Source organism: Phoca vitulina, unplaced genomic scaffold, assembly GCF_004348235.1.
Source record: "Phoca vitulina isolate PV1807 unplaced genomic scaffold, GSC_HSeal_1.0 scaffold54, whole genome shotgun sequence".
Classification (NCBI taxonomy): Eukaryota; Metazoa; Chordata; class Mammalia; order Carnivora; family Phocidae; genus Phoca; species Phoca vitulina.
The window spans coordinates 2,438,699-2,450,317 of NW_022589757.1; the positions used below are offsets into that span (position 1 = coordinate 2,438,699).

Consider the following 11,619-nt stretch of genomic DNA (forward strand, 5'->3'; position numbering starts at 1 on the left):
TTTGATCCCTAGCTCTTTGCTGAAAAGTGCATAAACAGGAATCCTGAATTTATTATATAGACCTCCTCGCATTATATAATCGAAGCAAAGGGAAACCAGCGATGGAGTAGAGGTACGTAGACTAAAAAGATGCTTGCGAATCAAATGATGGTATTAGGAATAGTTAAAATTTTTTGTTGCCAAACTCGGTCATTATAAATCACAAGTCCAAAGAAAAGCTTTAGTTAATTTTAAATTCCCTGAGGTCCTTTTACTGTGATGGAAAAGCCAAGTAGTCAAGGAAAAAAAAGGGAGGGGTGAGGGAAGGGGGAAATGCATAGAGCACTAGAAAGATTTAACAAAGTATGATAGATAAAGCCACAACAAGTTTTTAAAACTACTAATGACCACAATTCTATTTTAATCAGCTATTTAGCTGGTATCTACTGCTATATCACCTAGTGTGAAGTTTTGGAATTAATGGAACAATGAAAGAAGCAGTGCAGCTGGAGGCTCCCAAGTGGGCACGGAAGGTAGGTTACTCTTGCGGTCTGTGATGTGGAAAGCATGTTTGGATGAGGGGAACCTGGACTCTGTCTCCTTGCTAGTGAACATTTAGTAATACAGTTCAGCAAACATGCATGGATGGTTTCATGCCAGACACTTGGCTGGGAATGTAAAGCTTTAAAACGGAGAGTTCTTGATGAGAAACTTAGGCTCCACTTGGAGCACAAGTCCATGATCAGTGAAGATGCCAGCTAGTAGCACGAGAACCTAAATGAGAAGGTGATCCTCCTTCCCAGAGGCTAGTGAGCAGGAGAAGGGACTGGGAGAAGCAGCAGGAGGAAGGCACTGTTAAGTGGAATGGGAGAGAGTGAGCAGAGGCTGGGGGTGCATGGCAGAGGGGATGGGCACAGAGTTCACACAGTTTGAGCTTGGAGTTGGGTGGCGGAGTGGAAATAGATTAGGTTGGAGGCTGTGAGTGGAGGTATGAAGATCTGTTCGGGGGCTTTCTGGGAGGTGTCCAGCAACACTGGCCTAGGGACCTGGAGTGTGTTCCATAGCCCAGTAATCTGTTAGCGCATTTTGTAACCTTAATAGCTGGGGAAGAAAATAGGTATTAATAACCACATAAACTTACTAAATGATATTTTAAAACTTATCCAAGTAAGTATGTCACCACTTTGTTTTTATCCAGGTCTCCAATTTATGCAGTCATTCTGCTGTGAAAATGAACTAACCTTGTTATTGGTGAAGGCCTTGGAAATTTTTGCCAGCCGAGAGAGAGGTTTCTCTTGCTCAGGGTAAGATGTAATCATAGTATGGGAGAGCTAGGCGGGAATTCAGTTAACTTAATCCAATTGCCCAATTTTATACTTTGCATCCATTTGTAAACTGAAGCTGAGAACCTAAGTGGCCTGCACAAACAGCTTGTTAAAGATCAGGTTTGAGGAGTACTCCTCAGATTCCCCCCTACTCTTACAGATACGGCGTTGCCTCTTAAAATACAAGTACTGGTCAATTTGAGTAAGGATTCAACTCTGACTTGTGTCAGTAGAGTGTACAGATGGTATGGTCTTGGAAACTGCCTTTTCCTTTCTAACAACCTTTCCTGATTACTGTCCAAGTCCTACCTTTGGTGGCTACTAGATGATGAGGATCCATAGAAATGTCTCGGGGCATGTGCTTGACAGCGACAGCCCGTGCGCCGTGCCCCTCGTAAGGACAACCACAGGAAAGGCGGGCCTGGGAGGGATAACGGGACTGAGCATGCACTCCCCACTTACCCCTTGAAAAGTCGTAAGAGAACACAATAAAACTTGAGGATAGCTTCACCTTCTCTGGCTGACCATGATAAGTAATAGGAGCATTAATAATGCCGGAATCCTGTCTGGTGGTCTTTTTTCATTATCATTTCAAAACCAGGAACACCTCTAGCTTGTGTTTTGTGGTATATTTTTTTCTTAGGAAGTAATGTTGACATTAAAACAAAAATTCTTTGCTTTGGAAAGGGGAGAGTGTTTTTCCTGAATGAATAAATGCTATGGGTTTGGTTGGGTGCCTTGTTTGCCTCTTAACGGCAGCGGGTTGAATTATAAATGACAGACTTATATTATTAATGTAGTGTGTGTGTGATCCTGTGGTGGTTTTGCATCAAACAAGTTCTGAAAATACTTCTGTATATATCATGTGTCTATTTAAATTCCATTTAAAAAAATGAAAACACTGCATACATCCAAAGAAATTCAGAGCATTTAAAAACAAGCTTTACTTTTGGGTAGATCACCTACCTGTTGTAAGAAATGGAAGAACAGGGTCAAGCGGTGAGGACATTTTTAAAAACAGCAATTTGCAAAGTCAAAAAATCCATTAGTGTTATGTCTTAAAATAGCACTGACTTTAGAAATCAGGAAGTATTGCCTCATTTTTAACAGGGTGCAGTAATACAATTGTGATTTTTGTTTTTAAGGTGAGTTTGAAAATCCAGCTGAGAGATTGTTTCTTGAAATGCCATTATTTACACTCTCTTCTCAGAAGCACTGAGTCTGACAAGGCACCAGATGGCTTTGCTGGCAGTAGGTCGAGGGCCAGAATAAGCTTGTGGGCATTCATACAAGTGTTTAAAAAAAAAAAAAAAACTACAACCAACACATCTTTTATTTACTTGATTGAAAGTCTAATGGTACATATGAGGTTTAATAGAGTTGCCCTCCATTTTATTCACACTGACTCCACAGAGTTGTATCCTCAAGCTCGATTCCGCTCAGCTACTGTTCTTGCTGGGGCTTTGTTTTCTTTCAGGGTCAAGGTGGGTACTTTCATACAAAATCTTATTTTTAATCCCATCTCTGGCAGTTCTTTCCTGGATTCTTAGCTTCGCATAATTATACCTACAATGGAACCTTAAAAGAACACAAATGAGTGATTTTTAATATAAATTTCCTCTAGAAGCCAGTTTGAAATTTGTAGTAACAAAATTTAAGATGCTTATAGATGACTACCCCAAGATTTTTTGAAAATACAACCATTCTAATTTGGAGTGCTATTTTGGGGTGGTTTGGTGTCAGAAATACCTAATTATTTGGTAGGTTTTACATAAAATGAGGCTTTTAATCACCTCTAGCTTAGTTTTACTTGTAGAACCTCATCCAGTGGAACCATATATATACTGTGTACTCTTGGCTCTGGCTTTATTTTGCTCAAGAAAACACAGGAGATTCATGCATGTGTTTTGTTAGTTGTGAACACATTCTTAAAAGCCTTTTCAGATGTGACGTCAACGAGCAAGAAAGAGCACCGGGGTTGAGGCTTTCCTAAATAAAGTAGAAGTCATAACTTGGTATTGATGAAATTCCATGCATTCATCTGCTCATTTGACAAATGGTATACAATGTGTCTACATAGACATACTTAAAAGAGGTTTCTTCCTCACGGTTTGGGAGGGGGGCAGGTGGTGGGAGACCAATTGCTTGAAAAGAGCATGTGTTTGAAATAGATCAATCTATCATGATCCTGGAACTTCTTGAATTAGTACACGTACCAGCATCCTAAAGTCACCAGGATAAATCCTCCTACTCCAACATCACATGATCTTCTAATCCTACCTGTCAAAAAGCATAACCACTGTAATTAAATTCTACATTACATATTAGTCCATTTAGAAAATGTTCATCATACATAGAGAAAAACAGATACTCACTAGTTAGCAAAAAATGTCCAAGGCCAGCCACAACAGATCCTAATGAACCATACAATATTGAATCCCGTGCACAGGGAATGTTTTCAACATCTAAAATTCCTAGGAGCTTAAAGGGCTAGGATAAAATGAAAAGAATAAGGAAATATTTAATTGTATTAAATTAAATCACCTGTGGTGTGGCAAAGATTAGAGTATGTGCTAGGTGGTAGCCATGAATCTGTTTACCATCTTTGGTCATCTGGCTTTGGCCTACAATCTGTATCTAAATGGGAAACCTTGAGAATCTGACCAGAAAACCCCATAACAGGGCAGTTTAAACCTAAACCAATTAAATTATGGTGTTAATACTGCAATTTACTAATTGGTCTGGGAATAACAGCATATGCCATTTTATGAGCCCTTTAAACATCTGTATGAAATGATCTGGGAATCTGGCTATCACTGAAATTAAGCACCACAGTTCTTCCAATTTGGGAAGCATAAAAGGGGAAAAGAACTATTCTAACCATGTTTGCTTGTAATAGTATAGTGTTTGACTTCAGATTTTATTGGTATTAAAAATGTGTGCAATCTCTTCTGGTCTGTTTCCTTAACTGTAATAAGAAATTGCACTTGATTCTTTGTTGATACGACATGGCAGCTACACCTAGTGGGGGAGGGTAGGTGTGACGGGAAAAGCTGGAAATCCAGAGTTGGGTTTTTGTCTCTGCTCTGCCACTAACTGGGATCACTTGTAGGATATATGTATTTTTTTAATCTCCATGGCCCTCCATCTGTAATGAAAAGGCATTGGGCTAGGTGGTAATTTAAGTTCCTTCAAGTGCTAAAACGAATGATGCTTACATTCTTTCACTGCAGTCTTCATGGGATTCCTGGACTTGATTTTCCTGATTTAAAAAAAGATACTGCCAGCTTAAGCTTCCCATGTTTTAATGTGAATGTCAAATGGAACTCTGTTTTAGGGGTCTGGGAGGACATGACACATTTTTTTACAGTCACACTTGTTTCACTGGTATTCCTATTAATAAAGGACTTAGAAAACTTAGACTTTCTTAAAACTTGATTAAATGCAAGTTTTCAGTAATGTAGCTTTTTTAAAAAAGGAAGCCAACTTGTCCATTTAAAGGTTTCAATGAATAGTAATATAGCGTGAAGGCAACCTTGCTAAAACGGGAGGATTGTGTAGGATGAGGGGACACTTAGAAAGTAAAGGGGGAGATGGGAGGGGGGATTGGTTAGCCTGGTGATGGGTATTAAGAAAGGTGTTCCTGATTGTATTTGTGTTAGTATTCTTTGGCTCAAACTGCTGCCGGAAAAGACAAAGTGTGATTTGGTCCATAATAAAGCAAACATTGTATTCTCTTGATTATTCTATCCCTTTTTTTTTTTTTTTTTTTTAACTTTTGTCTCTTCCCTGTTCCCCTCCCCGCCCCCCCAATCCCTAACATTACTTGGTGGACATAGCTATAAAAGCTCTTCACAAATCTTAGGAAGAGGGGGATTTAATTATGCTTCTAGGCAAGAAACGATCAGCTCAAAAGCCAAGCTGAACATAGTCCTGGCAGGCGGGAGGGCTGTGAGCCACTCAGTGGACAGCTGGACTCCACGTTCCAGTCCAGGGCTAATGCACCCACCTTCAGAGCAGCCTACTTTCCTAGGGGAAGGCCGGAGGTGGTGACTAGTGCCCATTTGAGGTCTTAGAAGCAAGTGAGAGCAACACCTTCCACTGCAGGGTAGGCAGTCCTGATGGCTTTCACATTTGGGCAGGGGGTCATTAAGTAGAATAAGGAACTATTGGGCTGGCCACCGCACACCTCACACCATGGCTTTTTCGTGTGGATTCCCTTCCATAACAGAGTCCTAGTGTGACTCCACAATATCCCCGAATCTGCAGACGTTTGTGGGGCACTTGGACAAAATGCTATTAACCTCAGTTCTTTACAAAGTAGAAAATATACTTGCCAAATACTGAAACAGTGCTGCTCAAGTCAGCTAGGAGACCCATCTTTCTCAGTTTGGAGGTTTTCAATCTACCCCCTCAGATTCTGACTCTGGTCTGGGATGGGCCATGGGGATCTACATTTAGAAAATTTGAGGGCTCCCCCCCGACCATGAACCTATCAGACTGAGGAAACAGCTTTTAGATACTGTTCAGAAAAATGTTTCGGGGCGCCTGGGTGGCTTAGTCGTTGAGTGTCTGCCTTCACCTTGGGTCATGATACCAGGGTCCTGGGATCGAGCCCCGCATTGGGCTCCCTGCTCAGTGGGAAGCCTGCTTCTCCCTTTTCCACTCCCCCTGCTTGTGTTCCCTCTCTCGCTGTGTGTGTCAAATAAAATCTTAAAAGTGTTTGGGGTGCCTGGGTGGCTCAGTCGGCTAAGCCTCTATTTTTTGGCTCAGGTCGTGATCTCAGGATCTCCAGCTCTGCGCTCAGCATGGAGTCTGCCTGTCCCTCCCCCCCCCCACTCAGAATCTTTAAATTTAGTTTTTTAAAGGTGTTAAAAAATAATCAGCTTATTTTGGGGTGTCTGGGGGGGCATAGTAGGTTAAGCGTCTGACTCGTCCATCATGATCTCAGGGTCCTGTGCTGGAGCCCCAAGTTAGGCTCTGTGGCCGAGAAGGCAGTCCGCTTGAGATCCTCCCTCTCCCTCTGCCCCTTAACCCTGTGCGCTCTAAAATAAATCTTAAAAAAAAAAAAAAATCGCTTATTTAAAAAAAAAAAAGCCTTAACAGAAGTTACATATGCTTTTTAAAACGGAACCTTTTAAAACCCAACATGTGGATACAGGCCAAGGATGCTGCTGCCAAACATTCTCCATTACATTTATAAGCACCACATCCAACAAAACTGGTCTTGTGTCAGCAGTGCTGAAGTTGAGAAACCAACACTGGTCTAATTAAACAATTTCCTGATTTAGAGGTGGCGGGGGTGGGGGGGGGCTGTTCATGCCAGACCCATTACATCCCTTGTTCTCCACTCTCAGCCTCTCATGTGAGAACACCTCTGAGCAAGTGCAGGTTAGCCGGAACCCCCAAAACCTGTTCTTTCCACTGTCACTTAACCCTTTGGTTTGTTCATAAATGAGAAAACCAGGGCTCGGGGGAGACGTTTTCCAAAGGTCACACATCTGGGGTGGGGGGGCAGGACTAAGTACATGACCGTGTATCTGCAATTTGTATCAAGACCTGGGGCGGGGGGGCGCCTGGGTAGCTCAGTTGGTTAAATGACTGCCTTTGGCTCAGGTCATGGTCTCATGGTCCCAGGGTCCTGGGATCAAATCCCACATCGGGTTCTGCTCAGCAGGGAGCCTGCTTCTCCCCCTGACCCTCTTATGCTGTCTCTGTCTCAAAATCTTAAAAAAGAAAAAAAAAAACAAAAAAAAACAGGGTAGGAATGCACTGACTAAGAGCATACTCTTCCCTTCACCAGTAGAGAATTCTCAGCCTCCTGGTAAAGTTGGAGTTTACAGATTACTTAAAAGCAAGTACAGGAAAACTAACGAAGAACCAGTCTTAAGCACATATAATACTTTTAGGAAGTACACTGAATTGTAAGACTCTCAGAAATTAGTAAGAATTCAAGCCATAAATCCCTTTTAAGTACTTCCATTTATGATCAAGCATTTCACATTTTAATTCCCTACGTAATCTGCAACCTTAATGTTTAACTTTTGCCGTTAACAAGCTTAAGGCTTAAACTAAGGAAATTTTAGACTTGTTGACTAAAAATTTTAAGATTTTTTTTAAATGTAAACTACACCCAACATGGGGCTCAAACTCACAACCCCAAGATCAAGAGTCCCATGCTCTGCCAACTGAGTCAGCCAGGCAACCCATGAAATTTTTAAGTTTAGATTTAGAAAGGCAGCTGTTCCAGCTCACCCTGATTAAACTAAGATGCTCAAAAGATTTCTAAGCTGGAATACCAGTTTAATAATTTAAGAAAACAGACTGATTTAGAGCCACCCCATTTCCCACTGCCAAACGTCTCTGCATTAGTGTTCATAGTCTTTGCTCTTGGTGCACAGGGCGAACTGCCCCCCCCCCCCTTTTTTTAAGATTCTGAGAGAGAGCATGAGTGGAGGCGGGGGAGAGGGAGAAGACTCCACTAAGCGGGGAGCCCGGTGCGGGGCTCGATCCCAGGACCCCGAGATCATGACCTAAGCTGAAGGCAGACGCTTACACGACTGAGCCACCCAGGTGCCCTTGGCCCTCTTCCTATTTATTTTTTAAAAACGTTGACAGAGCGAGCGAGCACGCGGCGGGCAGTGGGAGGAGCAGCAGGGAGCCCGAGGCGGGGTTCGATCCCAGAATCCTGGGTTCATGATCTGAGCCGAAGGCAGATGCTGAACTGATTAAGCCACCCAGGCACCCCCAGCTCTTCCTATTTAAACCTAGTCCTAACTGCAGTTGATTGCCCTGGAGGAGTTTGCTTCTAGTTACTCCTTTCCTCATTTGCACTATTATTTTTCCTCTCCAGTATAAACAAAAACAAAACTACTCCTCGCTTAACACTCCTTCCCTCCACAAACCTCCTAAGCTACTATCCCACTTCTCTGCTCCCTTAAACTGCAAAACTAAAGTTAACCTACATGTTACAAGCCTCTCCTTCGTTGAAGTCCCTTCAAAGAGCATTCATCCCTACACCACTGCAGGAGCTTGGTCGAGACACTAAAATCCACCATACTTTCCATTAGCACACATGGCACAGATAATCATGTTTTTGAAACATTTTCTTGGCTTCAAAGAGGATGAGGCTTCCTGGTTTTCCACCTCACTGGCCATTCCTGGCAGTTTTGCAGCTGTTCCCTCCTCTGATGACCTCTCAGGTTGAAGAGTTACCCTTGCCCACTCAGAAATGTAGGCTTTCAATTAAATGCTATTTACATGATGATGCCTCCCAAATTTGCAGATCACACCTAACCTCTCCCAAGCTTTTGTCTCCTAATTCATCAGTCTAGCGACACCTTTTGTACATCAAAAAAGCGCCTTGATTAGAATTATTTCTCAGGCATCACTACTCAACCAATTTGCAGACCAAAAACTTAGAGGAGTCATCCTTGATTTCTTCATCAAACCCATATCCAGTGCATCAGCAAGTCTGGGATATACCTGAACCAAATACATCTTGAACTAAAACACTTCTCACTTCCGCTGCTGCTACTCCCAGGCTACCATCATCTCTCATAGGATCTTAAAAGCTCTTGATTCCACTCAGATAACTAGATCATTGTCCTTTGAAAACCCTCCATGCCTTATAACTGTTGGGAAGGCCCTGCACAACCTGGCACCCACCCTCCTTTCGTATTCCTTTTTCTCTTGTCCTCTAGTCTAGGAACACTGGTTTCTCCTCTGGCAAGTTGGTTGATGGTTACTACCTAGCATATCCTGCCTTTCTCCAGGATCTCTGCCTGGTTGGCTCAGTAAATGAAATTCTCATTTCCTGTTTGATTCCTGCAGTAGAATGTGAGTTCCACAAGGAATATTTTGCCTGTTTTGATCAAGGCTATATCTTTAGCTCCTAGTTTAGTGCCTCATACTCAGTAGATACTCTACTTTTTTGAATGGATTTATTAATAAATTTAAAATTTACCTACAGCACTTTCCTGGTAGGCATGTACCAAATTTCATATTTTAAAGTTTCCTGGAGAGCAAAGAATGGGAGCAGAGTTTTTAAGGGTTAGTTCTATCAGCTTGATAACTTCCATTTTTACCTTAGGTTTGCTGATGCTAATAATCCCTGGTTTGCACTGGAATGATCACTGAAAAATTCTTTAAAAACTGCAGGCTTCCTTTTCTGACATTACCCTGGGCTACTAATTCAGTGATAGCTTATGTTACATAAATTTTATAATCTCCTTGGTGAGCTTTGATATATACTAGTATTTCATGAGCAGTTTGTTTACAAGCTTTTTTTGTTTTGTTTTTTAACCTCGCCAATCTGGTAGCGCTCAGTTTTAGGGCTTGTACCTATCCATTTCATCAACTACAGTATTTTGTTTTACTCATGATGGACCAATTAAATAAGTCAATATTATTCTTTCATTCGATTTTTAAAAAATTTTCAACGGCTAAACCATACTTCTGACCCTTAAATGACGGCAGTTATCTCCTATCAAAGTTGACAATCAGATACGAGAGAGAAAAGCCCCGTTTAACCTCCCCGTGTTTATATAGTTATGGTGCCTCTTGAAATAGACAATTTTAAGATAAGGGTACACTTGGTTACATTAAGCATATTCCAAGTAGTATATGAGTCATTAAAAACAAAAGGCACCAGTAAGTGTCGGAACTGACACAATGTGTTCTGATATTAAATCTGAAGATAACTTATCCAGTATTTGTTCATATTAACCATTTGATCTTGGCCAAATTTAAGTGGAAAAGTCCTCTGAGAAGTAGTAACTCTGAATGAGTAGGAAAATTTCCAAGCTGAACAGAGCATATCCTAAAACTGTGTATTAGGAGCATTCCGGCACACAGTGGGTCTTGAGTAAATAGTTGTTCATCACTGATCCAATCAATGTTAATATCTCTGTAAGGTTACTACTGAACTGTTTTCTTCTATTTTCTGAACATCTGTTACTTGTTCAGCACTGAGGTTATAAATTGGGTTCCCTTAAGGAGCCCAAGGGGCAGAAGACAGAAATCGGGAACTTGCTGGAATGATGCAGCTGAGTAGAAGGCGCCGGGGAGGAGAGGGAACAGGTGCATTTCAGTCTGCTCTGGGGAGTCAGGGGGCCCCTAGGAGAAACCGCCCTCCCTTCGTTGCCCACCGTCTCCAGAGCCTCTACAGAGTAGAAGAGCCGGACACAGGCTGACAGGGGCTAGGTGAAAGGCTTTATCGTCCAGGCCAAGGAATTCGGGTTTTATTCGGGAGCAACGGGCTGTGACGACTGGATCTTACGCAGAGGTGAAATGGTGCGGTTTACAGGTTAGCGCACACGAAAGGGAAAAACCTCGGCCTTTACATCCGCTCCTCCCGCTCTGGATATGCATTCCCCGAACCGAACCACGTTTTCACCGCTCGGCAGCACTTCTGCGTCCCTCGGTTGTTAAGTGCTGACAAGGATACCACATCAGCCTGTCCTCGGGGAGCTCGGAGACCACGCTTCACCGGCACCAGCCCTTCAGCGCACAGCTCTCCTGCCCGGGGCTTCAGTCCCCTCCTCCCCCTAGTCCCGGCGAGGGACCTAAAGCGTGTCGGGGCTGGGGGACGGTAACTGCCTGGACTCCACGACGCCGGAGAAGCCAGGGACGCGGCCTCGGCCCGAGGTCTGCAGCCCGCCGCCCGCCCCCGGCCCGAGCGTCCCGCCGCCCCGTTACCTTCCCCTTGGCGGGCTCGCCGGGCTCCGGCGCGGCGGCCATGGCCTCTGATGGGTGCCTGCGGCCCCGCCCCGCCCGCGCCGCGAGCGGAAGCCCCGTCAGCCCCGCCCCCGCGCGCCGGCCGCCATTTTAGGGAACGTTTCTGCGTCTTCGCAGTGGCCGGGCTGGGCCGTAGCCTGGGCTGCGGGGCCATCTCCTTTGTTCAAACTAACGGCTTTGACGCCTTCTCCACAACGGGCTATCCGCAGCTCGGGGGGCCGGGGCAGAAAGAGGAAGACGGCTCGTGAAACACCCTGCACCAGGACTCTCGACGGGGCGGGGGCGGAACAGCGCCCTGGCGCCTCGAGCCTGCGCCGTTTCCCGCCCCAGCCCCCTCCTTCCGCCCCAACCGCCATTTCTAACCGTCGGCCGCGGGCTCGCGCCCGCGTGCCTGAACGCCGGGCGCGCGCGCGGGGCGGGGCCGCGGCGGCGGCGGGGGGAGCGGGCGCGCCGCCGCCGCTTTGTCCTGCGCGCGGGCCCCGCGGCCGGGTCGGCGGCCCAGCCCGCCCCAAGCCCTGGCCCACCGACCCGGAAGTTGGCCTGAGCTCCCTCGCGGCCCGCGTCCCCTGCGTGTCCT

The 11,619-nt window shown here is 44.6% G+C and overlaps 1 protein-coding gene across 3 annotated transcripts; it reads right to left on the reverse strand.

Annotated features, from left to right (window-relative positions):
* Positions 1 to 2,619: 2,619 nt before the first annotated feature.
* On the reverse strand, positions 2,620 to 11,389 carry LOC116622706 (cytochrome c oxidase assembly protein COX20, mitochondrial). 3 transcript variants are annotated; one of them, XM_032389276.1, is made up of 4 exons: positions 11,004 to 11,371; positions 3,680 to 3,794; positions 3,521 to 3,584; positions 2,620 to 2,882 (listed from the first exon to the last, which is right to left on the reverse strand). In XM_032389276.1, exons 1-4 carry the CDS (start codon positions 11,043 to 11,045, stop codon positions 2,744 to 2,746), a joined length of 360 nt encoding a protein of 119 aa, XP_032245167.1. In that variant the 5' UTR covers positions 11,046 to 11,371; the 3' UTR covers positions 2,620 to 2,743. The 3 variants fall into 3 exon arrangements, with proteins under 3 accessions (XP_032245167.1, XP_032245166.1, XP_032245168.1); XM_032389277.1 differs by having other exon boundaries at positions 2,794 to 2,882; positions 3,521 to 3,580; positions 11,004 to 11,389; XM_032389275.1 differs by lacking the exon at positions 3,680 to 3,794 and having other exon boundaries at positions 11,004 to 11,386.
* Positions 11,390 to 11,619: the final 230 nt, after the last annotated feature.

Bases quoted from the DNA above. Each gene is read 5' to 3' on its own strand.
- LOC116622706 (XM_032389275.1), bottom strand. From the start codon at position 11,196: ATGGCCCCGCAGCCCAGGCTACGGCCCAGCCCGGCCACTGCGAAGACG. The intron at 3,585-11,003 runs GTAACGGGGCGG...GCTTTTTGACAG, and splicing joins GCGAGCCCGCCAAGGGGAAG to GTAGGATTAGAAGATCATGT. The intron at 2,883-3,520 runs GTACGTGTACTA...TGTTCTTTTAAG, and splicing joins CTGGTGACTTTAGGATGCTG to GTTCCATTGTAGGTATAATT.